Below are 26,393 nucleotides of genomic sequence, written 5' to 3'. Positions count from 1 at the left end.
TTGCATACAATACCAAATCTACGTTACTTCACCTCCACTAACTACCATGCCATCGATTACTCCCACATTTTACAACACTGCTTTAGACAATCCCATTCATTTTTCGTGTGTGTTTGTGTGTGTGAAATAAAAATTTTCTCGGTAATTTTTATTGAAGTTTAAAAATTAAATAGAAATAGATTTTTCACGAATATAAAGAATATAAAACAAAGAGCCAAAAAATAACACTCTTAAATTTTAGTAAATTGAAAGAAACAAAAAACAACATAAAAATATTGAAAATATAAAAAAAAAAAACAAAATTGTACAATATCCATCCCACAAAGTGAGTGTGTGTGTGCGTCGTCAGTCAGAATTAAAAAAAGTGGAATGAAACGACGTAGACAATAAAGAAAGGAATTAATTCCGTAAAAATAAATTTGTGTTGTGACGAAATTTAAATCAATTGGTTTCTTTGAAGTGCAAAAAAGTGTGGAAAATTGTGTCAACCATAAAACAGAACATAACAGGGGCAATTGTGGATAGTAAAGTTTTGCATGCCCTACCTTCCTGCTGGCTATTTTCTATTTTCGGAATTATTCATATACTTTTTTACTTTTCTTTTTTTCTTGTCATTCCGTCTATCCTTTTTATTAATGGGGGGATGATACGACAATTCTCCCGATCTGGCAGCATTTGTTTCAACCCAACCAGCTAGCCATTGAGAAAAATTAATTGACAAAAGAAAGAAAATTACACAGAGAGGAGGGAGATAATAAAGAAGAAAAATATACAAAATTTAAACAAATAAAAGACCGGAATATTAAGCAAAAAATTAACATTTTTTATACAACAACAAAACGTAAAGCTAACCATTTCGTGAATACGTAAGAAGTGGTCGAAAAAATAAAGTGAAAATACAAACGGATGCTCATCTTTTCCTTGTGGTGGAAAAAAGACAAGAAAATTAAATTGCACTTTCCCTTCATCATCAACTACTGGTAAGCCAGTCGTCAGAGTCAATAGCAGTCGATTTGGTCGGTTTGGTTTGATGGCTCAATGACTTGTGTATTTTCTTTATTTGGAACAGAAGAAATTAGTTGTGCTTTAGCAAGTTTAAGAATGTTTTCATTTGTAGGGAGAGGTTCTAGCACTTTTTCGTTTTTGCAAATGTGTTTTTTCTTCTTCTAAACCTTTTTTTCTATTTTGAACGTCCATCTCTATACATCTTTGTGTTGGTTTGTGGCTCGGTCGTTTTGTTGTTTGTTTAGTTTTATATTAATTGCAATAAAACGCACTGCGAACTAGATTAGAGTAGTGGACAACAGGACAACAAGACGACTTTTTCGAGATTTGAGCACTGGATATTTACTAGTGCAGCCCATCGCCAACGCAAAGCGCAAGCAAATGGGAATGGGGACACAGGTGAATTGTAGTTGACGATTTTTTAGGTTAGGTCTGCTGCCGTTTTGCACTTTGCATGAAAACCAATCAATTGACAACAATTAAAATACAATAACAAAAATTTAAATACCACAGCGAAAAAACTTGTATGCCAGTGTAATAATCAAAAATAAAAATAATTAATTTTGCCTCCTCCCGCACGACTCATCGCGTATATGAATTGCATTTCAATAAAACAAGAAATAACAAAAGATAGAAAGAAAGTGTGAAATAAGAAACAGCAATTTTTCAACTAAAACAAGTCAACAGCAACTTTTTAACCAGCTATACGCGATTCCGTAATACAAACAGCCCAGCTCACATAGTCATCACCAGTTACGTTAGTTTATCGAGTCGTCAGGATTTCAATTCGGCCTAAAATTGTTGCTACAAATGGGTACTAATTCCGGAGCCACAACGGGCATCAATAATAAACCCATAGGTGGTGCTGGCGGTACGGGTGGTGGAGGTGGGGTTGTTGGCGGTACGGGCCTAATTGGCGGCAGTGGCCTTGGTGGAGGTGGTGCCATTAATAATGCAGCCAACAACAGCCTAGGTGGACAAAATTCTGGGCTAGGGTTGGTCGGTGGCAATAATGTCTCCAACTCTGCCGGTGGCCTTGGTGGCGGTATGGGATCCGGTGGACAACCGGATGATGGAAATGGAGGAGCCGCCAACAATGTCAATAGCCAACAGGCAACTCCACAGTATACCATACCTGGCATACTACATTTCATACAACATGAATGGTCACGTTTCGAGCTGGAACGTTCTCAATGGGATGTTGACCGTGCTGAATTGCAAGTAAGTATCCAACTGCATATATAGATAGATTGTTAGGTACATAGGTACCTTAACTACAATAAATTTAATTCTAATTTTTTTTTGTGCATTATTTTCTACTACTATTAAGCATTTAAGCAGGGCAACAACAACAATGACACAATGACCATAACATGCAAATCATTGAAGCACATTCTTCTAATTCAATTACTTCTACACGAATGAATGATGAAATGAATGTTAAGGTTAGTTTAGCAGGTTAGAAGAGGACAATAATAATGGTGTAGGAACAGTAAAAAAGAAGCAACAATTTGTTTCCGTTGACAATTTGGAATATAAGTCCAGTTTTGCAGTTCGTTCGATATTTTTTCAGTTTTGAATATTATTGAGGAGATACTTAGAACTTTACATACTCTCTGATATGTCAAAGCCTTGCCAGCATATTTACCAGACGTTTCGATGATTTATGAAAAGACATGATGTTTGTCCATGAGTTAAGCAAGAGTAAAAATAAAGTCACCGAAAGTTCGAAAAACCCCTTATGGTTTTGGAATAAATTTAGTCCAAACATTTAACTTACGAGAATGCCGACTAATGGAGTTCGTTCAGGTGCCATCTGACATCTCTTGGCTCATTGGTCGGTATTTCATGGGATACATGACATCTGAATAGAGTTCTTGGAACAAATTGAATACTCTATCCGGCCTTCGGCCGGGGATTTAAGAGTTTCTCCTATGGACAGGAGCCAATTTAGGGCACGAAAACAACATTTTTATACCCTCAGCCTTTAGGCTAAAGAGGGTATTTACACTTTGATACGACCAAAAATGTGCCTCATCGAAATAATGGTTTTAGACCCCAAGTATGTTTGTACGATATCCGTTTCAGACAATTTTGAGTCGATCTAGCAATGTCCGTCCGTCTGTCTGTCTGTCTGGCTGGCTGGTGCGCACGATAACTCTCGAACGGATCAATCGATTCGGTTCAAATTTTGGGTATCGAAATATTTTGTCCAGATTTGATTTAAGTTCGAAGATGGGCCATATCGGTCCACTCCTTCAGGTACCTCCCCCACAAAAGTTTAAAAATGTTCGGAAAAATTGTCCGCACGATAACTCTTGAAGGGAGTAACCGAATTAGTCCATACTTTGCACATCGTGACATTTTTACCAGACATAGATGAGGTTCCAATATAGACCCTATTGGTCCACTCTTTCGGGTACCTCCCACACAAAATTTTGCTTAAGTGCAGTTTAAGGCCTGCTCTCGAATAGCTTTGATTTTTGTTGCAGCCACTTGTATTCACTACCCCCATTACGACGATATAATTTTTTTCAGGAGCAAGTCCATACTTCCTCAGAAATCAGCACAAAAACTGCAAACAACCCATGTAATACCATGTGTCGTAGTTAAAGCGCACCATAACTCTCCAACGGATCAACATATTTGGTTCAAATTTTGAGTCTTCCAATATTTTTTCCAAACTTAGTTTAAGTTCGAAGATAGACCATATCGGTCCACTCCTTCCGGTACCTCCACCACAAAGGTTCAAAATTTTTCTCCACGATTGTGGGCATGATAACTCTAGGAGGGAGTAACCGAATTGAGCCAAACTTTGCTATTGGTAATATTACTTTCAGGCATAGATCGGGTTCTAATATGCACTAAATCGGTCCACTCATTTGGATACCTCCCACACAAAATTTGGAAAAGTATAGTTTAACAACTCCTCTCTGATCTTATTAATTTGTGATGCAGCAAGTTGGACTTGCGGCCCCTGTTACGAAGTTGTAATTTTTTTCGTGGGCAAGTCCATACTTCCTGAGCTAATGACCCAAAAAGGTCCAGAAAGGTCCAGAAAATCCTACCGGTACCACCTAAACTGGCTAATGTGTAAAATAACCCCTTAATGTGTAAAATAACCCTTTATTCGGGTACATGGCTGAGGGTATATCTCTGTCGGCTCAGCTGACTGATACTTTCTTACTTGTTTTTTTTTAATTTAAATTTTTTTCTTACTTAACAAGGGAATTTTCGGAACTTCAGGGGCCCATATCTCGGGAAGTGTGGACTTCCCCCCAACAAACTTTACATTTTTGTAATCAGGACGTAAAGATCTACCTGTGGTTTTTCCGCCAGCTGCCGAGTTCTTAACCCAGCAAAATGTTTGAGGCCAAAGATGCTATTCAAGAATTGGTGCAAGTGAAATGGAATGTCATTTTTTTAGCATCTTCACTCATTCTTTTTACAAGAAGAAGAAGATGCAATTCATTTTCAGATCCTAAGCAATCTTTGTCATGTCATCTTAACTAACTCCCTAGAATCGCTAATCTTTGTCATGTAATTTTTACCCACCCTTTGGCATGAAATATTCGCGGGCATAGAGAAGACTTCCCTCCAGCCGTATTTGAAACGTTCGATAATCAATTATATGTGTGGAGGCCTGTCGTTTGTGGAATTCAGAAATAAGATGTCGAAGTAAAGCAGCGAATTCATTCAAATATCGGATGATATTTGCAGAACTATTTAGCCTCTACCTTTCTGAATTGTACACCCCCCAGATGGCAAAGAAATCGTAATGGATGATTGTACTATTTGCGTCGGGTCCTATCGTTGATCGCACATGTGATAGGTTAAATATCTACATAGCAGACTTAGTGCAGTTCTTCCATCTGAGAAATGTCCACCATATGGACACCCCTTGAACATATTGGTCGATGGTGTTCTGATTCCGACCAAAAACTACCGCAAGATAGATATATGATGTAACGTTCGATAGCATGTTTTAGTCGTCCTCGCAACCCACAGCTATTACCGACAAGATCAGGAGTAAAGACAAGGTGCTCAAGCCGATGGCCAGCAACACTTGGTGTTGGTGTAATCGGCCGGTCTTTGGCAATGAGGTATGCAAATATTAGCCCTAAGCAGCTGAAGAATATTTAAACAAGTTGCCTATCCGATAGGGCTAGGTAGTATTTACACTGATGCAGTTACGCAGCCAGTACAAAGAAAACTCTCGAAGGGAGTACCCGACTTGGTATCGGTGCACTCCTTCTGGTACCCCCCTTTGCAAAAATTCAAACATTTTGTAGTTGTTAATTTTTGTTTTTATTATTTTATTAAAAAAGAGACTGAACTTTGATAGGTGCCTATATAATCGGATCTAAAACCGGTGCAATGGTATGCACACCCGCCTTGCACGCTGAAGGTCTAGGGTTCGATTCACCGGCCAAGCAGCATCAAACAATTTTCAACGGTGGCAAAATACCCCTCAGTAATGTTGGCGACATTTCCTGATTATTTCAGCAATGTAAAACTTCTGTACAAGTGGTGTCTTAAGACACGCCGTTCGGACTCGGCGATAAACTGTACGTCCCATATCATTGAGCTAATATGAATCGGGGTGCACTCATTGATATGAGAGAAGTCTCCCTTGTCCCATCTGTGATGTTTTGTGGAACAATTATAATCTTTATTTAAGAAAAAAATTTCAGGTTTTATCAAACAACGCAGTCACGATTAAAATCCTCCATCCTACATTTACAAGAACACAATACTGATAGTATTTTTGGAAAATAATTCCGTTGCAATAGCGTCCACAAAAAACAACATAGGGTAATCTTCACCTAAACTCAAAAATATTGGACTTTGGCGCAGTAGGGGTATGCAGGAGCGACCTAAATAATCGATTGTAGCATACGACATAGGTAAAGCGAATAAAATAAGATTTCCCCTAGGCTTTTACAAGAGCATTTTTTTGCCTTTGTGGTTGCGGGATTTTTTTTTTTTTTGGAAGATTCAGAAAGAACAAGTAAAAAAGTATCAGTCGGCTTTGCCGACAGAGATATACCCTCGCCTGTGTGGATTGAAATACTTTTTTCCCCAAAAAAGAAAAAAACTTGTGTATTTAGGGGGGTATGCACCGACAAAAGTATGGATAGGATTAAAGCTCAAAAATTTGCGGGGATATCGATAGATAGGGTTTTTTTATCACACTAGCCTGCGAAAAACATAATATAGCTATATGCGGTAATATATCCGGTTCGAGCCCTCCAGCCACTACATATGGTGCCATAAGGGTTTTTTTTACATCTTTCAATCTGTTTCTCAAGAAATATGGACTTCCCCATGAAAAAAATTTTACTGCCGTAATTGAGGCAGCGAATGCAAGTTGCTTCAACAAAAATCAAAGTGATTCGAGAGCTGGTCTTAAAGTGAATTTATCCAAAATTTTGTGTGGGAGGAGTGGACAAATATAGTCCATATTCGAACCTGATCTATATCTGGTAGATAGTTTAGGATGTGTAAAGTATGGACAACATCGGTCACTCCCATCAAGAGTTATCGTGTGCACAATTTTTTCGAACATTTTTGAACTTTTGTGGGGGAGGTACCTGAAGGAGTGGACCGATATGACTTATCTTCGAACTTAAACTAAGTTTGCACAAAACATTACAAAGACCAAATTGTGCACCGAATCGGCAGATCCGTTCGAGAGTTATCTTGCACTCCAACCACTACACACGGTGTCATAATGTCCATTAAAGGGTTGTTTACACTATCTATGAATGTCATATGAGATGTCAAAGTTGATACCTGTGAATGTTGTACACATAGTGTGACCACTATAAAAATTTCCATCTATCAAAATGATGTGGCAACTCATATGTACATTTTTCATTTAGGGAGCGCTCTATTCGGCCATGTATTTTCATATGCAGTTGAGAAATTAATTGTTAGAAGAAAACAATTTTACCAAAAAATGAAGGAAATAGGTAAAGAAACCGAAAATGTGAGTGCGATTAAAGTTTTTAACAATATAAATTGTGTTATTTGCGTGATTTATATTTTTTGGTCATATGAAATTGTATGCTAGTGTGAACGCAAAAACTAAAAGTGGTATGGACTTTGACAAACATAAAGGATGTCGAATGGATAAAAGAAGTGACAGCTCATATGACATTGATAGATAGTGTAAACACCCCTTAAGATAAATTAGTATTTAACTAGCGAAGACACATACCACTCTAGCGAAGACACAAATCACTGTAGCGCAGACACAAAGCGCTCTGTTAACGCTTTTGCTAACAGCGCGTTAGCAGAGCACTGTTAAGGTTAACAGAGCTATTCAAAAATGGATTTCTTTGTAAAAATATTTTTTTAGGGTCTTTAAGGAAAATTCTGCCGGGACAGCATGGGTACAATTGGAAAGCTTATCGAGAGTGCTATCCCCTGCCACAATGAAATCTTTAAAAAATATTGCCCGAAGTCCCTATATTTACAGTTTTTGGGATAAACCCTGCAATAAGGATAATTATTTGGACCACAAATCCTTTTAGGAAAATTCTGCCGGGACTACATGGGTACCATTGGAAAGCTTATCGAGAGTGCTATCCCCTGCCATAATAAAACCTTTATAAAATATTGCCCGATGTCGTGATATTTACTGTTTTTGGGATAAACCCTGCAATTAGGATAATTATTTGGACCACAGATCCTTTAAGGAAAAATCTGCCGGGACAACATGGGTACCATTGAAAAGCTTATCGAGAGTGCTATCCCCTGCCATAATAAAATCTTTATAAAATATTGCCCGATGTCGTGATATTTACTGTTTTTGGGATAAACCCACTGTGGATAAACCCACAGTGACGATCCCTATGACACCGGGCTTTTTTGTACCTTTCAGGCTATTTTCTCAGGAAGTATGGACTTGCCCCTGATGAAGCTTATACCGTTATATGGGGGACAGTGAATGCAAGTTGCTACAACAAAAATCAAAGCTATTCGTGAATAGGTCCTAAACTGAACTTCTCCGAAATTTTGTGTGGAAGGTACCCGAAGGAATGGACCGATTGAGTCCATATTGGAACCTCACCTAAAACTGGTAGAAATTTCACGATGTGCAAAGTATGGACCAAAGTATGAACCAAAACCATTATTTCGATGAGGCACATTTTGTCCGTATGAAAGTGTAGCACAAATGCTGAGGGTATAAAAACATTATAACACTGATTAATACCAGGATTACAAGCACGCCCTATTGGCTTCAACAATTCCAACACGATTCAAATACTATCCCAAGACTTGGTTAAATCGCAAACGTTTTGAACTTTTGTGGAAAAGGTACTGGAAGGATTGCACCACAGATTTCAAAAAAGTTGATCTCATCCTGCTGACATTGACATTTGCCCAACGAGATTAGTAATCTGAACTTCAACGAACATGTTTTTCATAGAAAACTTGTAAAATTAATCGGATCACACAGCAGCTACAGCGAAACATGAACCCATATAAATAATGTTTTGTCCTGAAGAAGGATATAAAAACAACAACAATTACAAACAATATTCAAAATGTTACCAGAAAATATTGTTTTTGCATTTTTGACTTTTTGCTATAAATTAGTTTTTTCTTTTTAACCCTCCGTTGGACACCTGAGTCTGGCCCCAGGCCTTTTTCATTTTATTTTGCATTTTAAATTGGGTTGCAATAAAGCTATGGAACTGAGACTCCAGGTAGCTTACTGAAATTTTCTTACCTTTCCAACGAAAAGTCAAAAGGATCACCAGAAAAGGAGCTACAAGGATTTTTGACATACATATCACATTCGTAACACATGAATCTGGCCAGACCCCACCTATTTTTTATTGAAAAATTTCCGAAATTTTTCTTAAAATTGGATCTTTTTACATTTTTTTGACAAAATGAATACCCTTTTATGAAATTTGTCGCATTTTACCCTACTATGCCTTCAGAATTACACATAAAAAGGTCGCAAAAGTAGGAGATGGGTTTGAAATCAGTGAATGTACCACAACCTAAGAAATCCCTTGCAAATAGGGTTACAGATTTTTTTAGACAATTATACACATAACTGGTCAAATAAAAGCCATTACATAGCCTTTATGCTCTTTTTGTGGCGTGGAATGGTTCAAATATACGATTCTGAATTAGAAGAAAATCCTTAGGATATATGCCCTGATTTACCTATTGATATTATCGTTATTGTACTGCAAGTTAACAAAATTATATATAACTAGGATTTTCGAGCATAGGGACAAGAAAAGTAAGTATTTTTGTACCCTCAACCATATGGAGGGTATAATTAAATTTGTCATTCCGTTTGTAACACATCGAAATATTCGTCGGAGACCCTATAAAGTACAGCCCTAGAAATAATTATATGGTACAAATATAAATATGTCCAATTTTTTCTTAAAAATGTACATAACCGGGATTTTTATAATTTATGTTTTAGTGTATTAGGTGCTTATTATAACCTATAACTGTTCACCTTGTGGCATTTATACAAATACCGTTATTTTAATAACAATATTTTTTTAAAGACTTTTCTTGAGAAATATTTATATGGTACAATGTAAAATATTTATGTTCTTATTTTAATACAAAAAGATTAAGTACAGATATTGACATAAAATTAATTTTGGATTATGTGCAACACAGTTGCATGAACTTTAAGTACTATCAGAATGGCTTGTATATCATTCCGTCTCTTAATATGACCCTGGAAAGCAGATGACAATTGCATATTGGCATATAGGCCTAAATGTTGTTATACTGCAAGGTTTAACCAAGATTTCTGTGCAGTTTTACAAACATTTCAGTTGAAACTAAATAACAGAAATAAATATGTTCAATATCAATTGTGTAATACATCCAAATTAGTAGTTTATAACCTGCCTGGCGGCTATAATTTGGATCAGGACCAAATAAGTGACCTACAAAACGTTACGTAATCAAACAATATGCAGATTTTTCAACTTTAAATGATAGATAACTAACAGACGATTTAAAAAGAATGTAAAAATTGGAAGTTTTCGTACTGTTCGAAAGGCCAAATTTAACACCAAACTTGTCCCTTATTGTGCCGAAGCATAATAAAGCACATGTACCTGTTAGACAGATACATATGCACAATATAACGGTGTAATATCATTTAAAGTGACACAAAACAAGAAATTTAGATGATATATACCCGTTTCGAGAACGTACAATAGTGTACTATATCGAACAACTGAGTAAGCAACAGTAATGTTTTGCTCATTGATGTTTTCAGGGAATTCTTCTATTATTTTAGTATTTAACATTACTATAACTTGCCATTTTAAATTTTTATTTTATCATTTGTTTATTTTCTACAATTAAAAGTTGTAAAAAGAATGCACCGTTTGATTACATAAGTTTTTGTTGGTCACTAATATGATCCAGACCCAAATTGTAGTCGTCAGGCAGTTTACAAACACCTTGTGGGGGATGAGTTTCGTCATTTATATTGAAAGTAGTTGGTTCTATTGGACAGATCTGATTTACAATTGTAAGAAAAGTAAAAAAATCATGATATAGCTTTTTTAGATTGCATGATTTCTGTCCATAAATCAGTTTCCACGATTTTATTGTCCCCCAGGGCTGCAGCCAGGGAAAGAACGCAATGGGAACCATTCCAATTATTCCTAAATTGCATGTTTCTTTATTGTACTTAATCCTAAATACATTTTATGTCAATAATTTTGTTCAGGTCCTTTGTAGTGAAATTATAACTTTAAAATTTTTCCCTGTACCATATAATTATTTCCAAAGAAAAATTAATTTGAATAATATTACGGATATGTATATAAGACACACAAGGTCGGCAGTCATAGGTATGAACAAGCACAGTAACCACTACTATCGTAAATAACTAACATCTTAACTTAACTATAAGTTTAAAGATAATCATGGCTGTACCATATAATTATTTCTAGGGCTGTATATATGGAGATTTCTGAGTGAAATCGGACACTTTTTCAAGATGAGGTTTTTGATTTCCTTCAGTTTTTCTGTGGTGATGCTGCTGATTAACAAAACATTTTAGTATATTTTCAGATTTTTTTTGACTGACGGTTCCAGAGATATCGCGCCTTGAAAAAGTCAAATTCTGTAAAAACTACATGCAAAGAAATACTCATAACTTAATTAATATTGGTCCAAATGGGACCATCTTTTTTTTGATTTGTTTGTTTTTTTTCAGCTATAGAAAGAAATATTTAAAGGAAAAATGCACAGTGGGCTTCAATGCAATTTTCGGGATTTAATATTTAAAATCAATTTTTAAACATGATTTCACCCTTCGATTTTTTCAAAAAAATGTTATGTTAAATATTTTTTAAATATTTTTTTCGATAGCTGATAAAAAAACAAACAAATAAAAAAAAATGGTCCCATTTGGACCAATATTAAAGAAGTTATGAGTATTTATCTGAACATAGTTCTTTAAAAATGCGATAATTTCAATAGGTCAAAAAATAATTTTAAAATATACTATAATGTTCTGTTGGCTAGGAGCATAAATTGAACCAAAAACAATTGAAATCAAAAATTACTTTTCTCCGAACTGTCCGATTTCACTTGGAATTCCCCATATATTATTGATCACCATAAAATTCTATGTCGACTTAAACATGTCCGTCTGTCTGTCTGTTGAAATCAAGATACAGCTCGCAATTTTAAAGATAGAGGGTCGATATTTGGTACAGAAGTTTTTATTACTTGCAAGATGGTTGGTATTGAAAATGGGATATATCGGCCCACGTTTTGATATAGCCCTCATAGAACGGTACCTCCCGATTTTCGGTATTTTAAGGTTTTAGCTTCATTATCCTACCAAAATGGCTGACATTTGGTACGAAGTCTTCTTTAGGGGTATAAAACTTTCCTTGTCGGTATAGGTCCACGCCTTCATATAGCTCCCATGGAAAGGTACCTCTCTATTTTCCGTATTTTGAAGGTTATGGCTTCAATATTCCACCAAAATGGCTAAAATTTGGTATTTAGTCTTCCACACTTTCATATTGCCCCATTTACGACTAAAATTCGTCGGTATAGATCCACGTTTCGAAATAGCCCCCTTAGAACGGTACCTCCCGATTTTCGTAATACTGAAGATTGTGACGTCAATATCCCACCGAAATGGCTGAAATTCGTTATTTAGTCTTCCAAGAGTTATAAAATAGTCCAGAAGAGTATTATCAGTATAGGTCCACGTCTTCCTATATCCCCATAGAAGCGTACTTCTTGATTTTCGGTATTTTTTAAGTTTTAGCCGCATTATCTTACCGATATATAGGAAATTTGGTATTTAGTCTTCTTTGAGTCTAAAAACTTTCCGTCAGAAATTTGTCGGTATAGATCGACGTTTTGAAATAGCCCCCATAGAACGGTGCCTCACATTGTTTTACTGAAATTTAGTATTAAGTCTTCCTCATGTTTTTTGATAAATAAGGATTATTTATGTAAGATAAGGATCCTTTAAACATATTCTACAACTTTTTATACGAAAATGTTAATTAAGTTTACTAGAAAATATGAATAATTATATGGGTCTGTTACGAATGTGACAAACAATATCGGTGTCCAACGAAGGGTTAATATCTTTTGGCCTCATGCCGTATTGGCACCGGAACAAACGAAAATGCCAAATGAGTAATTTTTGCACACATATTTTCTAGATTTTATATTACATATTTTGAAGGTAACACTGATGTTTTAACATTCGCTATTATACATTCTAAGTTCCTTAAAAACGTCTTTATACTTAGAAATATTTTAGTACATTGCTACTTGGTGGGCGCCAATCGTAGTCGTGTGTCTTGGAGTTTATATGCAATACAAAACTTCGGTAATATAATTATTTATCTAGAAGATCGACACCATCGATAGAAAACTCTTTGACGAATTGTAGTACATCACGCAATCATTAAGTTTACAACATCATGTCTATATACAATAACTTGAATGTGTCAAAAAACAAATAAGTTTGTAAGAAAATCTACTGCATACTTCGTTTACCATACTTCGCGCTCTAATAATAACAATAACACAACTTGTTATTACTTCAGCAGTTTTTTGTCATCATTGTCGATTGGCATAAAACCGCATTCTGTCAAAAAAAAGAACTACCAAGTCAAATTGTTCTTCTTCACATTATAATAAAAAAGAAAACAGTTACAATTCTAGAATAGAAACACACAAAAAAACCAAAGTCAGTTGTGTTGCAAATTTCCTCATTACTTGTTGGCTTTTTTCTGTTTATGTACCTACTATTAATAGCTAACTACCGGCTGCCGGTATTTGTTCATGAACCTGAACAGAAGTAAACTTGTCTTTGCTGCTATTTTGGTTTGCTTGTTATTGATGTTGTTGTTACCGATGATAATTAGTTTGGTGGAAATTGAGAGCAAGAAAACTATTTTGAAAAAAAAAGAATAATAAATGTTGAATAGACATTTAGTAGATTAATAAGCTATATGTGTGTTTTACGGAATACAATTTCCTACAGAATAAATTGAGGGAAGATTAATAGATTATTTTTTCTTGTTTTATATAATTATATGACTCCATGTTACCTTATACTTTTACGATTGGGCTAGAAAGCCCACAACATTTCAAATACCAATTCTATAACTAATTACTAAACTATTCCTCCATTTCTCCTCCCATAGGCCCGCATTGCAATGCTACTTGGCGAACGCAAGTGTTTAGAAAGCCTAAAATCGGATCTAACAAGACGTATTAAAATGTTAGAATACGCTCTGAGACAAGAACGTGCCAAATTTTATCGCCTAAAATATGGCACAGATCCACCACAATTAAACGAATTAAAACCATCGGGAGATGATTCTTCGCTGGGCGGAGAAGTTGCACCAGATTCCGAGGTACCATATAGTTCGGTGTCGAATACAACTTGGCGCCAAGGCAGACAAATGTTGCGACAATATTTGGCTGAAATCGGTTTTACCGATAACATTATTGATGTTCGTTCAAATCGTGTACGTTCCATATTGGGTCTTAACAACAATGCTGAGCAAGAGGAAAATGTTAGTCCAAACGTGAATGGTAATGAGAACAACAAAAGGGCCTCAGAATCGGAAGGTAAGTAATACAAACGATATTGTATTGGAAAACAAATGAAAACAAAGTAAAAATGAATTGCCTTCTCCTAGGTCGTCGCACACCTGCAAAAAAGATCCAACAAAATAATGATGCCATTATCCTGGACACTGAGGCAGCCGTAATGGCAAATTTTGAATTTTTGGGTACCACAGAAATGTCCGATGACGATGAAATTTCCGATGATCTGGAAATGGTTACCGGTGACAATGATGAAAGCGACATGAAAACCACAAAACGCATTAAACCCGGCAAAGATATACTAAGTGAAGGTAAATTAAATGTTACAACAAACTAAACACACCCTTCTTGTTTTGGGTTAACAGTCATTTTCAAAAAAAAAAAAAAAAAAAAAAAAAAAAAACATGAAAGGCTTTCTTTAACTGTTTTAAAAAAGAGAAAAAAAAATACTTAACAATTCTCCAATATATAGGAAACAAATCTTTTTCTTTTAACACATTACTTATATCAGCTATAAAATATATACATAAATATTAAAAATATAAAACCTAAAGAACTCATTCACACTCAAACACTTCTCATTCAATCTTAAAAATGATGGTCATATATTCGTAATATCAAAGGAGTTTAAAACACAATGAAAATTTTGTAGGACTCGTTCTAAATCTAGTTTGTGGGCCGGCCTCTACTATTCGTCCTTAAACTAAATTTCAGCCAATCAAAGATGATGTATTGCATTGTTATGGACTACGGTCATATATTTAATACATACAGAATAAACAGGATCCACATTGTCAGCAGGAATAATTTTTTTTCCCAAAAACCTATTTTCGGTTTGTGACCTTTACGGGGGGTTTCGGAACTTTTTTCAAAATTTTGGAGAAGATACTCGAAGGAGTCCTTCTTCGGACTTGATTTGAGCTTGGGAGAAATATTATGATGTGCACAGATTGGACCAATATCAGCCACTTCTTCCGATTGTTGTCGTGCCCACCAGATATTTTAGTTCTTCATCGTAGGAGGGAACATGGACTAGCCCACGTAGAAAAAATATATCGCAATAATATAACCACAAGGACTACCTTCGGTCAAAATTTCTAGACGATCCAAGAAGAGTCTTAAACTGCACTTGAGTATACATAAATGTTCAACTTTGGTAAGGGAAGTACAAAATGCGAAGTACATATTTGTTCGATGTAGATCTTCTTGGAGCTTGATGTAAGTTTGGAAAAATATTCTAATTTGCAATATTCATCTCCTATGCTATTTGCTGCTGGCAGGTTTGTCTGGGCCACAATCGCAGCAATTAGGTTCTCATTTATAAATAAATTGAAATTGAAAGAGATTTTAGCGTTCTGATATTGTCATCAAGTTTGACCTCGAAATATTGCACCTGGTCTTTTTGGCTTGCAGTATAACATTAGGTTAGAATATTTCGATCACCATCGATAGGCAAATATATCGCACCTGTTCAACAAAAGGGTAGTAACTCAAAATTTTGGCATTTTCACTTTTCATTAAAAAACGATACATAATGATCAACTTCACCTACTGTACTTCACGTTTGTCTACCCGTTCTTCAAAAAATACCGTTAAGTAACTCTTCATGTATATTGAGGACATGAGAGTGGCCTTCTCTCTACCGTTCTCCAGTCGTAATGTCTCCATTACTAAAATTAGATATGAAGATTAGATTAAGGTTCTTCCTACCTACCACACATGTCCTCACCTTGTCCCCCTCGGACGATGCGAAGACCTCGAAGTTGGCATTGTTAAGTCTAGAGACCTTATTTTTGTATATATGTATAAGGTTTCTGGACTAGAACAATGTCCACCTCTGAGTTCGTGAGGGACAGGAGTAGTTCGGCGGCAGCTGCTTTACAATGATGCAGATTAATCTGCAAAATGCGTAGCACTTGCCGCCTACCTACTCCTACTGAGTTTCGCGAGGTGGACTCAGTCGAAACAGAACCCATCCTGAACCAAAATTCAGTTTTCCCTCACGAACATTGAGGTACTCCTCTCCTGAGGAATCTACAGCCATCTTAATGTCCATCCCTCCATTCTCCTTACAAGGGGTTAGACTTATGGCAGTCCAGTCCTTAGTAAGGAGACCTGGGTTCTGGAGTTCCAGCATCCTCAGCAGAAGTTCCTTGTCCACGGGAGGTGGGGGAACCCATGCTGGGAATACCTTCCTAGATGGAATCCCTACAGAGACCGCAGCAATTTTTGCCCCCTCCCAAAGGTCGTTAAAGCCATTAACGGTCTTCTTAAGGTACTCTTGCGAGCTCCTGGTGAGACATTTAATAATCTTAACTCCCTTCTGAAGGAAGGCACCGCCAAACTGACGGTCACCTTGGTCTACCTCAGTGGACACAATGGCTCTACGAAGACGAGTCTCGAAGAGCAACCAGTGACTTTCGCTGATTTTCCCGAAGGGATCAGCTCTGTCGATGATTGCAACTAGGAGATCGTCATCGGTTGCTACTGTGGCCGTTTTGGCGTAGGGTTTCCTACGTCCTTGATCGCGGGCCTTGGTAGCAGCTTTTCCCGAGGAGGTGGACGCCTTCTCAGTACTGGTGCTACTTCCCTTGGCTTTGCGATCAAGAACACCAGCATAGGAGTCCGCCGTGTTGACCGCCTGGGAGATCATCGTCCTCTTTGGCGAAGGCTGTGGGCCTTCTGAGGAGCGAACCCGCTTGACAGTCTTTGGCTACGAGGACTTGTTCGCCTTCTCAGAAGTCGATGGTGTCCCAGTCGATCCTCCCGTCGTTACTCCCGAATGGCTTGCGCGGATCTCAGAAATAGGTAGGATCCGGTTTTGGTACAGTGACCTTCCCCAGTTGACTACCCTTACGAGAGTCTTTTGGTGTCGGATTATGCCCCTTATCCTTTTCCAGTCCTTTCTGATCCGGGTTCGGCTTCGGAACAGCTTTAGGTTCCACCTTACTGGCAGAAGCAACATACTTCACCTCCCCTTTTTTGCTTGTCACCGCAGTCTCTTTTGAGTCTTTGGCTGAAGCAGGGCCTGGGAGGATGCGTTAGGATAAGTTCTTTCGAACTTCCTGATGTACTTGAGCTTACTCTTGATGAACATAATCTCCCTCTTTGTATGCGAGCTCGCGTCCCTTCCCACGAACTTGCGCAGATACGAAGCCGCACGTTTATAGTGCCTCGTATCTGCAGCCTCATTGGCGGAAATTGCAGTTACGTCGGTGTCCGTCGATGAGGTTTCCTTGGATTCCCCAACGCAGGCCGGATACTCAGATTCAGTGGCTATTGTTGGAGTTTCCGTTGATTCCTCCTCGTTGGTCATCGACTTAGAGTCGGTGACTGTTGATGGATCCTCTTTAGATTCTCCATCAACATCCATCGACTCAGTGGCAATCTGCGTCCGAAGCTTAGTATCGGCTGGTGCCGATACAGGACCAGACTGGATGCGACTTGTCTGGGGTTGCGAACCTAGGTCCACAACCTCTTCGACCACATCACCGTCGGTGGAAATGTCATCGTCAGACCTCCTTGTTGACTTAGCTGGGATCACCGTAATGTCCAGTTCGTCGTCAGTGAGGGTGAGATTATTGAGCAAGTCCTCTGGTGACATGGTCGGGACAAGTCTCTCCAGTTGGTCAAGGTGTTCCCTACTATGTCTCTCAAGACTGTCTCCAATCACTTTAAGATTTCCGTGTAGGTCGTCCCCGCCCAAAACTCCGGTCCTGTTAGCCGTAGACTGATTTACACGAACGTGGCTTGTGATCTACTGGGTTATTAACTCCCTGCACCGTAACTTTACTTACTTTTTTCCCATCTTAGTTGATTTATTTAAGGGAACTACCCCGATCCAAATAGTTTTTTTGTCTCTACTGAAAAATATAACATTTTGAGTTACTACCCTTTTGTTGAACAGGTGCGATATGTGTCGATTACAGTCGTAAACAAGAAATTACAGGAACAAGAAATCGAAAATCCGTAGAGATAAGCAGGTATTAATTCCCCAGATAAAAGTGATATATCTACGGGTGGGTATACCCTGCACCCTAATAGGAATGTATAATTACATTTGTCATCAAGATCAGCTCGCAATTTTTATACCCTCAGCATTTATGCTAACGAGGGTATATACACTTTCATACGGGCAAAATGTGCCTCATCGTAAAAATGGTTTTAGACCCCAAGTATGTTTGGACGAAATGTGTTTCAGACAATTTGGAGTTGATTTAGCAATGTCCGTCAGTCTGTCTGTTTGGCTGGTGCGCACGATAACTCTCGAACGGGTGAACCAAATTGGTCCCAAATTTGGCTTTCGTACCTCCCCCACAAAAGTTCGGAAATGATCGGAAGATTTGTGCGCACTATAACTCTTGAAGGGAGTAACCGATTAGGTCCATACTTTGCACATCGTAAAATTTCTACCAGACTTATATGAGGTTCTAGTATGGACTCAATCGGTCCACTCCTTCGGGTACCTCCCACCAAAATTTCGGAAAAGTTCAGTTTAGGACCTCTTCTCGAATCTCTTTGATTTTTGTTGTAGCAACTTGTATTCACTGCCCGTTTACGACGGTACATGTCTCATTAAGGGCAAGTTCATACTTCCTGAGAAAATAGCCTAAAAGATGCAAAAAAAAACCCTATGACACCGTGTGTAGTGGTTGGAGCGTAAGACAACTCTCGAACGGATCAACCGATTTGGTCCAAAATTCGGCCTTCGTAATATTTTGTCCAAACATAGTTTAAGTTCCATCATACGCCATATCGGTCCACTCCTTCAGGTACCTCCCCCACAAAAGTTCAAAAATATTCGGAAAAATTGTTCGCACGATAAATCTTGAAGGGAGTGACCGATTTAGTCCATACTTTACACATCCTAATATATCTACCAGATATAGATCAGGTTTGAATATGGATTATGTTTGTCCACTCCTTCGGGTACCTATCACACAAAAATACGGATAAGTTCACTTTAAAACCTGCTCTCGATTTGATTTGTTTTAACAACTTGCATTCGCAGTCTCAATTACGACGGTAAAAGTTTTTTCAGGGGTAAGTCCATACTTCTTGAGAAAACAGCCCGAAAGGTGTACAAAAACCCTGTGGCACCATATGTAGTGGCTGGAAAGCACGATAACTCTCGAACTAACCGATTTGTTCCAAAATTTGGCCTTCCTGATATTTTGTCATACTTTCAGTTCGAAGATAGGCAATACCGGCCTCAACTTCCGGTAGTTCCCCCGAATATCAAGAAATGTCACTTAAATGATGGTATGCACGATATCTCTTGGAAAAATTTGGTCCAAACTTTGGATTAGAGTTGGGCAATTGAACGAACTAGTTCACTGTCCTAGTTCAAAAACGTATGAGTAACATCATACAAACTAACTTGACATATTAAGTATACGCATTTTGTTCATACAAACGACCGGTGTCCAATGAACTAGATTGTGAACTAGGTCGTTCAATTGCCCAACTGTACCTTAGGGAACCTCCTCTACAAAAGTTCAACATTTGTGTTTATGTGCAGTTTAAGGTCTGTTAAAAGATCCTTTGGGAATGTATGCCGATGCTGTTCTTTGTTGCCTGCATACAACGGTATTATGTTTTCCGTGGACAAGTCTATGCTTCCTGGCATACGGGAGATATATCCCAAAATAAGATCCACTTCCATAATGTACTATGTCGGTCCATTCCTTTAATTACCTCCTCTGCAACAATTTTGAACTTTAATCCTAATCCAAATGTCCAAGAAAGGCCACAAAATAATGAAAATACCATAAATACATTCGATCTGACCGTAGTTGAAAGTTTCAATTCACATAGGCTGTGGGTATATCTCTGTCGGCAAAGCCGACTGATACTTTTTTCCTTGTTAATTAATATAGAGTTTTCAAATTTGGTACAGAAGTTTATATCCGTCCACCTTTTGATATAGACCCCATAGAAAAGTACATCCCGATTTTCGGTATTTTGAAATTTTTAGCCTAATTATTCCACCGAAATTACTGAAATATTGTACTTAGACTTCGTTAGGGGTTTAAAACTTTCCACTCGAAATTAGTCGGCATAGGTCCACTTCTTTATAGCCCCCCATAGAACTAACATCCCGATTTTCGGTATTTTGAAGGTTTTAGTCTAAATATCCCACCGAAATGGCTGAAATTTGGTATTTAATCTTCGTTGGGGTGTTAAACTTTCCACCCGAAATTTGTTGGTATATTTTCACGTCTTCATATAGCTCCCATAGAACGGTACCTCTCGATTTCCGGTATTTTGAAGGATTTAGCTTCAATATCCCACCAAAATGTCTGAAATTTGGTATTTATTCTTCGTTGGGGGTATTAAACTTTCCACCAACCATAGGACGGTATGCAAAGTTCGGCCGGCCCAAACTTAACTCCGTTCTTACTTGTTAACCTCTACCTTCAAGATAACATTAAGATCGTAACGTATGCGATTGGTGTCGGTTCCCATCGTTTGTGATGACATTTCTGAAAGTTTTAACTACGTCGTCGATCTTGAAGTCTCCTTCGCACAGCAGGAGAAATATGCAGAACTAGAGGGCATTCAATGAAACCTTATATGGCTCTTATAATGCGGTAGTTCGAAAACGCTTGTTTTCAAACACCTCAGCTGTTCTAAAAATTGAATCTCTCTCCTGCCCTTTCAGGTATTTTCATAGAAAATACTTGTATATTCAACTTTTGAACAACACATCTCCTTTGATATTGTACAGCATCATCATCATCACTGTCATCAAGAAATGACCAAAAATCTATTCATCAATCTATCGACCCGGCAAATATGTAAAAATACCAATATTTGTTTATTCTATCTTTGCTCTATCTCTCTTTTATGCAAACTTTTTTTCTTTATTTATTTTCTATTTTGTTGCATTATAAAAACAAACATATGTATTTATATGTATGTATATGTGTGTATATTTATGTGAAAAACGAAAAAAAAATAAATATTACGTTTAAAACTGAATCTACTATAAAAACTAATAAATCCGATTCATATATACTAAAACACAAAAAGATCTGGGTGCTGAGTTGGGAGAACAGCTGCTCAATGATATCAATCTTATCACAGAAGGTGCTTATTATGTTAATGTTGTTTATAGTTTTTATGTTAATTAGCTATGACAATTTCCAAAAAAAAAAAAAAAAGAAAAACAAAAAAACAATAACTGAAATCGAAAACAAACTCTGCACATAACAAACAATACATTGGATGTTTTGTTTTATTTAATACTACTATTTATTTTTTTAATTATTATTATTACTATTTTTTATTAAAGGTTTGTGAAACAATCAATACAATAATGGCAATAATGGTTGGAGTAGTAGAAAAATTTGTAGAAAAAAAAAAACAATAGATTTTATTAACCTATAAATTCCATGTAAAAATTTTTGGTTAAACAAAGCAGAAATATGCGAAACTGGTTAAAAATTGTCAAAACAAAGTCATTCTACGAATTGACATTTCTAATTGGAGTTTATTTAAACAAATCATACAGTAGCGATAGCAATAGATATGTCATTAGGCATTCGCATTAGTCATTCAATTTAAAATAAGAGTACATTTACACGGGTATCTAATAACAAGTTCAGTGAAAAGAAATATTTTGAAATTGACAATTTAAATGACCAGCCCAATTATAAATGTTCACTTGTGGGAGAATTCTCACATTCAATATAAAGGGAGAGGGAAGAGCCGAGAAACGGATGTTATGTTTTATTTCTGGAATTAAAATATTTATTTATTAAAAATGTTTATTATAATAAAAAATTACATTAAAATTATATAAAAAACAAGTAAAAAGACGTTAAGTTCGGCCGGGCCGAACTTTTTATACCCTCCACCATAAAATAGTCTTAATTAAAATGGAATAATTAGAGTCCTTTCACAATTTTAGGTGGAACAACTTTTCGACAATGGATAGAATCCTACTGCCTCCCACTATTGCTTAAATTACACTGTGAACACAAATGTTGGGGCAGAGATAATTCCTTTTGGAGATGAAAGCCCTTGGTGTGTTTTTGCAAGAGACCCTGTAAGCCATCATGAATTAGCATTATATCTTTGTTTGTTGTTTTTGTAGATCACTTAAGCAACAGTGAACAAAGATACAACGCTAATTCCTGATGGCCCACAGGGTCTCTAACAAAAATTTCATCACGCCATAACGCGGAAGTTCGACTCACGGCGAATCTGTCCTTCGGGGTTCATAATATACTCACCAAGGCCTTTTTTCCCCAAGAGGAATTTTCCGTGCCCCAGACTTTCACCTCCATTTTGTTGCACAGTGATATCTAATCTCAAAAACATGGACCTATATTGACGATGTTTCGTTGGAGATGTTTTATGACCACTGAGAACTTCAAATGTCAAATTACAGCTATTTCGGTTAAAAACTGTAGCTAAAATTCTCAAAATACCGAAAATTGGGAGGTACCATTATATGAGGGCTATACCAAAACATGCACCTATTTTGACTATGTTTGGTGGAAATGTTTCATGACCACTGAGAACCTCAAATGGCAAATTACAGCTAGTTCGGTTAAATATCGTAACTAAAATGCTCAAAATACCGAAAATCGGGAGGTACGGTTATAAGGGGCCATACCAAAACATGGACCCGTGTTGACGATGTTTGGTGGAGATGTTTCATGACCACTGAGAAAATCAAATGTCAAATTGCAGATAGTTCGGTTACAAATTGTGGCTAAAATTCTCAAAATACCGAAAATCGGGAGGTATCGTTATATGGGGGCTATATCCTTTGGAATATAAGTTTGTTGATCACTAGGAACCCTAAGTGCCAAATTATAGCTAATTCGGTCTGCAAATGTGGCGGAGAACGTCAAAATACCTCAAATCCGGAGGTACCGTTATATGGGGGCTATACCAAAGAGTGGACCGATATAGCCCATCTTCGAAATTGACCTGCCTATGGAAAAAAGACCCTCGGGTGCAAAATTTCAGCACTCTATCTCAATTAGTGCGGACGCTAGAGTGATTACAACAGACGGACAGACGGACATGGCTAGATCGTCTTAGAATTTTATCCTGATCAAGAATATATATACTTTATAGGGTCGCAAATGATTAGTTCGATGTGTTACAAACAGAACGACAAACTTAATATACCCTCCATACTATGGTGGAGGGTATAAAAATAGCGCTAACATCTGAGGATATCCGCTATTTTAAAATATTAATTTAATGCATAAATTATTATTATAGTTATTATTATTATTATTATTATTATTATTATTATTATTATTATTATTATTATTATTATTATTATTATTATTATTATTATTATTATTATTATTATTATTAAAAAACATAGTTCCACAACATCCCATACGCGACAAGGGAGACTTCTCTCATATCAATGAGTGCACCCCGATTCATATTTAGCTCAATGATATGGGATCTACTGTTTATCGCCGAGTCCGAACGGCGTGTCTTAAGACACCACTTGTGGAGAAGTTTTTCAAGGCTGAAATACTCAGGAAATGTCGCCAACATTACTGAGGGGTATTTTGCCACCGTTGAAAAATGTTTGATGTTGCCTGGCTGGGGAATCGAAACCCCATTGCACAACGGTGGCAGCCTTATTATTATTATTATTCTAAAAAATTTTTTTTTGATCTAAAAAAATTTAAAGTTTTCGTCCTTATATGGGCATCTCCCCTTTCAATGATAATAGGGTGAGCCATTGAAAGTGGGAGATCTCCCACAAGTGAACATTTTTAACTTTGCCAATTTTACAAACAGAGCAAGAAGCGGCAAGTAATAAAACTTTGTTGGGATTTGGTAAAGGAATGCTTGAGGAGGAAATGCACTTCCCAATCATCAAATGGCCGACCACATAAAGTCGGATATTGCAATTATTGTATTTATTGTTTTATTTCTGCATTTTTTTTTTTTAATTTTGTGAGGTTATGTTTTAGCAGAAATGTTTGAAAAATGCATTTCACTGCTTATAATTTGTATGTCTGCCTTTTTTGGAAGGGAATAATTTATGTTTTATTTTCTGTTGTTTGTATGTTACCAAAAAACCCACTTCTAATTATGTGTGGTGGTATACAATTCAAAATTTTGTAGTTATTTAACTTTTTTTATTAGATTAATCGATTGATTGATTTCAAAATATAAAACTAATATTTTTTCATTACACTCTTTTTCCATTTATTGCCCATCTGATAAACGTTATGAATCTGGTCTATCTCTATATCTCTATTGCTCGCTCTGTGTGTGCCTCATGATTGGATTTCAAAACATCCGTGCCGAAATTTTAAACATCATTTTCATTTAAAATTTTAAACTATCATCACTCAACAACAACAACAACAAAACAAATGAACGAATCCACCACCAACTTCGCACCCATTCCATAACACGTGTGCCCCTCCCAAGGATATTCATCATCAAATGTTGAACAAACTAATAATACGGTAAATACAGCCGCTTCGGCTGCTGCACGACGCAATCTAATCACTGCAGTTACTGTGGCCGGTGACGAGGATGTTGATGCCTCATTGGGTTTAGGCGAATTGGCTCAACTGACAGTGAATAACGATTCAGAGGGTTCTTACGATTCGAATACCAAGGATGGTTCCGGTGGTGGCGCCTATCGCAAAACATGGAATGCCAAATACACATTACGTTCACATTTCGATGGTGTTCGCTCACTGATTTTCCATCCCGAAGAACCGGTGCTGATAACAGCCTCCGAAGATCACACCCTTAAGCTGTGGAATTTACAGAAAACGGTACAAGCCAAAAAATCTGCTAGTCTTGATGTTGAACCATTGTACACATTCAGAGCCCACACCGGGCCCGTGTTATGCTTGGGTATGTCGACCACCGGAGAAACCTGTTATTCCGGCGGTTTGGATGGCAATATTGAATGTTGGAAATTGCCCTCGCCCAATATTGATCCATACGATTGCTATGATCCCAGTGTTCACTCTGGCACCCTGGAGGGTCACACCGATGCCGTCTGGGGTCTGGCCACAATGCACAGTAATATTGTTTCATGTTCGGCTGATGGTAGTGTGAAGCTGTGGTCACCATACAGCAAAGAGCCATTGCTACGCACTTACACAGCTTCCGAGGTGGAGGGTGTGCCCTCATCGGTGGACTTTGTACGCAATGAAGTTGATCACATTGTTGTGGCCTACAATAGTGCCCATTGTCTGATCTATGATACGGAAACTGGTAAACAAATCATTAAACTGGAGGCTGCTCAAGAAATGTCTGGCAATACGGGGAAATTCATCAACAAAGTGATCTCACATCCAACGTTGCCTATAACAATAACAGCTCACGAGGACAGACACATACGCTTTTGGGATAATACATCTGGGCAATTGGTGCATTCAATGGTGGCTCATTTAGAACCGGTAACATCGCTGGCGGTCGATGCCCATGGTCTATATTTGCTGTCGGGTTCACATGATTGCTCCATACGCCTGTGGCACTTAGATAATAAAACATGTGTCCAAGAAATCACGGCGCATCGCAAGAAGTTCGACGAAAGTATATTTGATGTGGCGTTCCATGCCACAAAACCGTATATAGCCAGTGCGGGTGCAGATGGCTTAGCGAAAGTGTTTGTCTAGATGATAAACATTGCCGTTGTCATGTCATGTCGTGTCGCGTGTCTAGTTGCAGTTAGAAATCATCAACAAAATGAACAACAACAACAACGATTTTACGTAAGATAGTATGTGTTGATTTTGCTTGGATCGATGATGATGATGCTGATAATGGAGGTAACTAAAATGCTGATGGATCAATCGATCACAAACAAACAAGTTAATGTATGTTTATAACGATATAATACGAAATGAAGTGCGGTTAGTTTATTAGAATTTGAAAGAAAAACAGAAACAGAACAAAAATATAGCGAAGTAAATAGCGATATGTGTAAACTAACAACAAAAGCATCTAAATATATATACTTACAACAAACATCATTACAAACAACAATACACACACAACACAGTAAAATAATGAAAAGCATAAAAGTGACTTTTTAGCGAGTTGCTCTTTTCTTTATCAAGTTGAAAATATTAAAAAAACATAATTAAAAACTTTGTGGTTAATTTGCACAATAGTTGCTGGAGATGTGCTGCGTGTGAAGAAGATCTAAATGCAATGATAGAAGAAGGATGCTAAATACATACATTTTAAACTAAAATTGAATGATGTTATTTTACAAGAAGAGAGGAAGTAGAAAGAAGAAGAACAACAATATAAAA

At 37.1% G+C, this 26,393-nt stretch overlaps 1 protein-coding gene across 50 annotated transcripts; it reads left to right on the top strand.

The window, feature by feature from the left end:
- Window positions 1-71: 71 nt before the first annotated feature.
- Window positions 72-26,393, top strand: Cka (Connector of kinase to AP-1). 50 transcript variants are annotated; one of them, XM_073971421.1, is made up of 7 exons: window positions 89-141; window positions 242-325; window positions 1,624-2,226; window positions 13,707-14,136; window positions 14,208-14,426; window positions 21,151-21,207; window positions 24,592-26,393. In XM_073971421.1, the coding sequence occupies exons 3-7, from the start codon at window positions 1,816-1,818 to the stop codon at window positions 25,749-25,751; spliced, it is 2,277 nt and encodes a 758-aa protein (XP_073827522.1). In that variant the 5' UTR covers window positions 89-141; window positions 242-325; window positions 1,624-1,815; the 3' UTR covers window positions 25,752-26,393. The 50 variants fall into 50 exon arrangements, with proteins under 50 accessions (XP_073827510.1, XP_073827503.1, XP_073827524.1 ...); XM_073971411.1 differs by having other exon boundaries at window positions 1,519-2,226; XM_073971412.1 differs by lacking the exon at window positions 242-325 and adding an exon at window positions 673-980 and having other exon boundaries at window positions 91-141; window positions 1,519-2,226.

The sequence above is a fragment of the Musca autumnalis genome, unplaced genomic scaffold, assembly GCF_047663935.1.
Source record: "Musca autumnalis isolate F117 unplaced genomic scaffold, ASM4766393v1 scaffold_2, whole genome shotgun sequence".
Classification (NCBI taxonomy): Eukaryota; Metazoa; Arthropoda; class Insecta; order Diptera; family Muscidae; genus Musca; species Musca autumnalis.
Note: the sequence above shows the minus strand (reverse complement) of the source record. Positions and strands in the feature narration are given on the sequence as shown.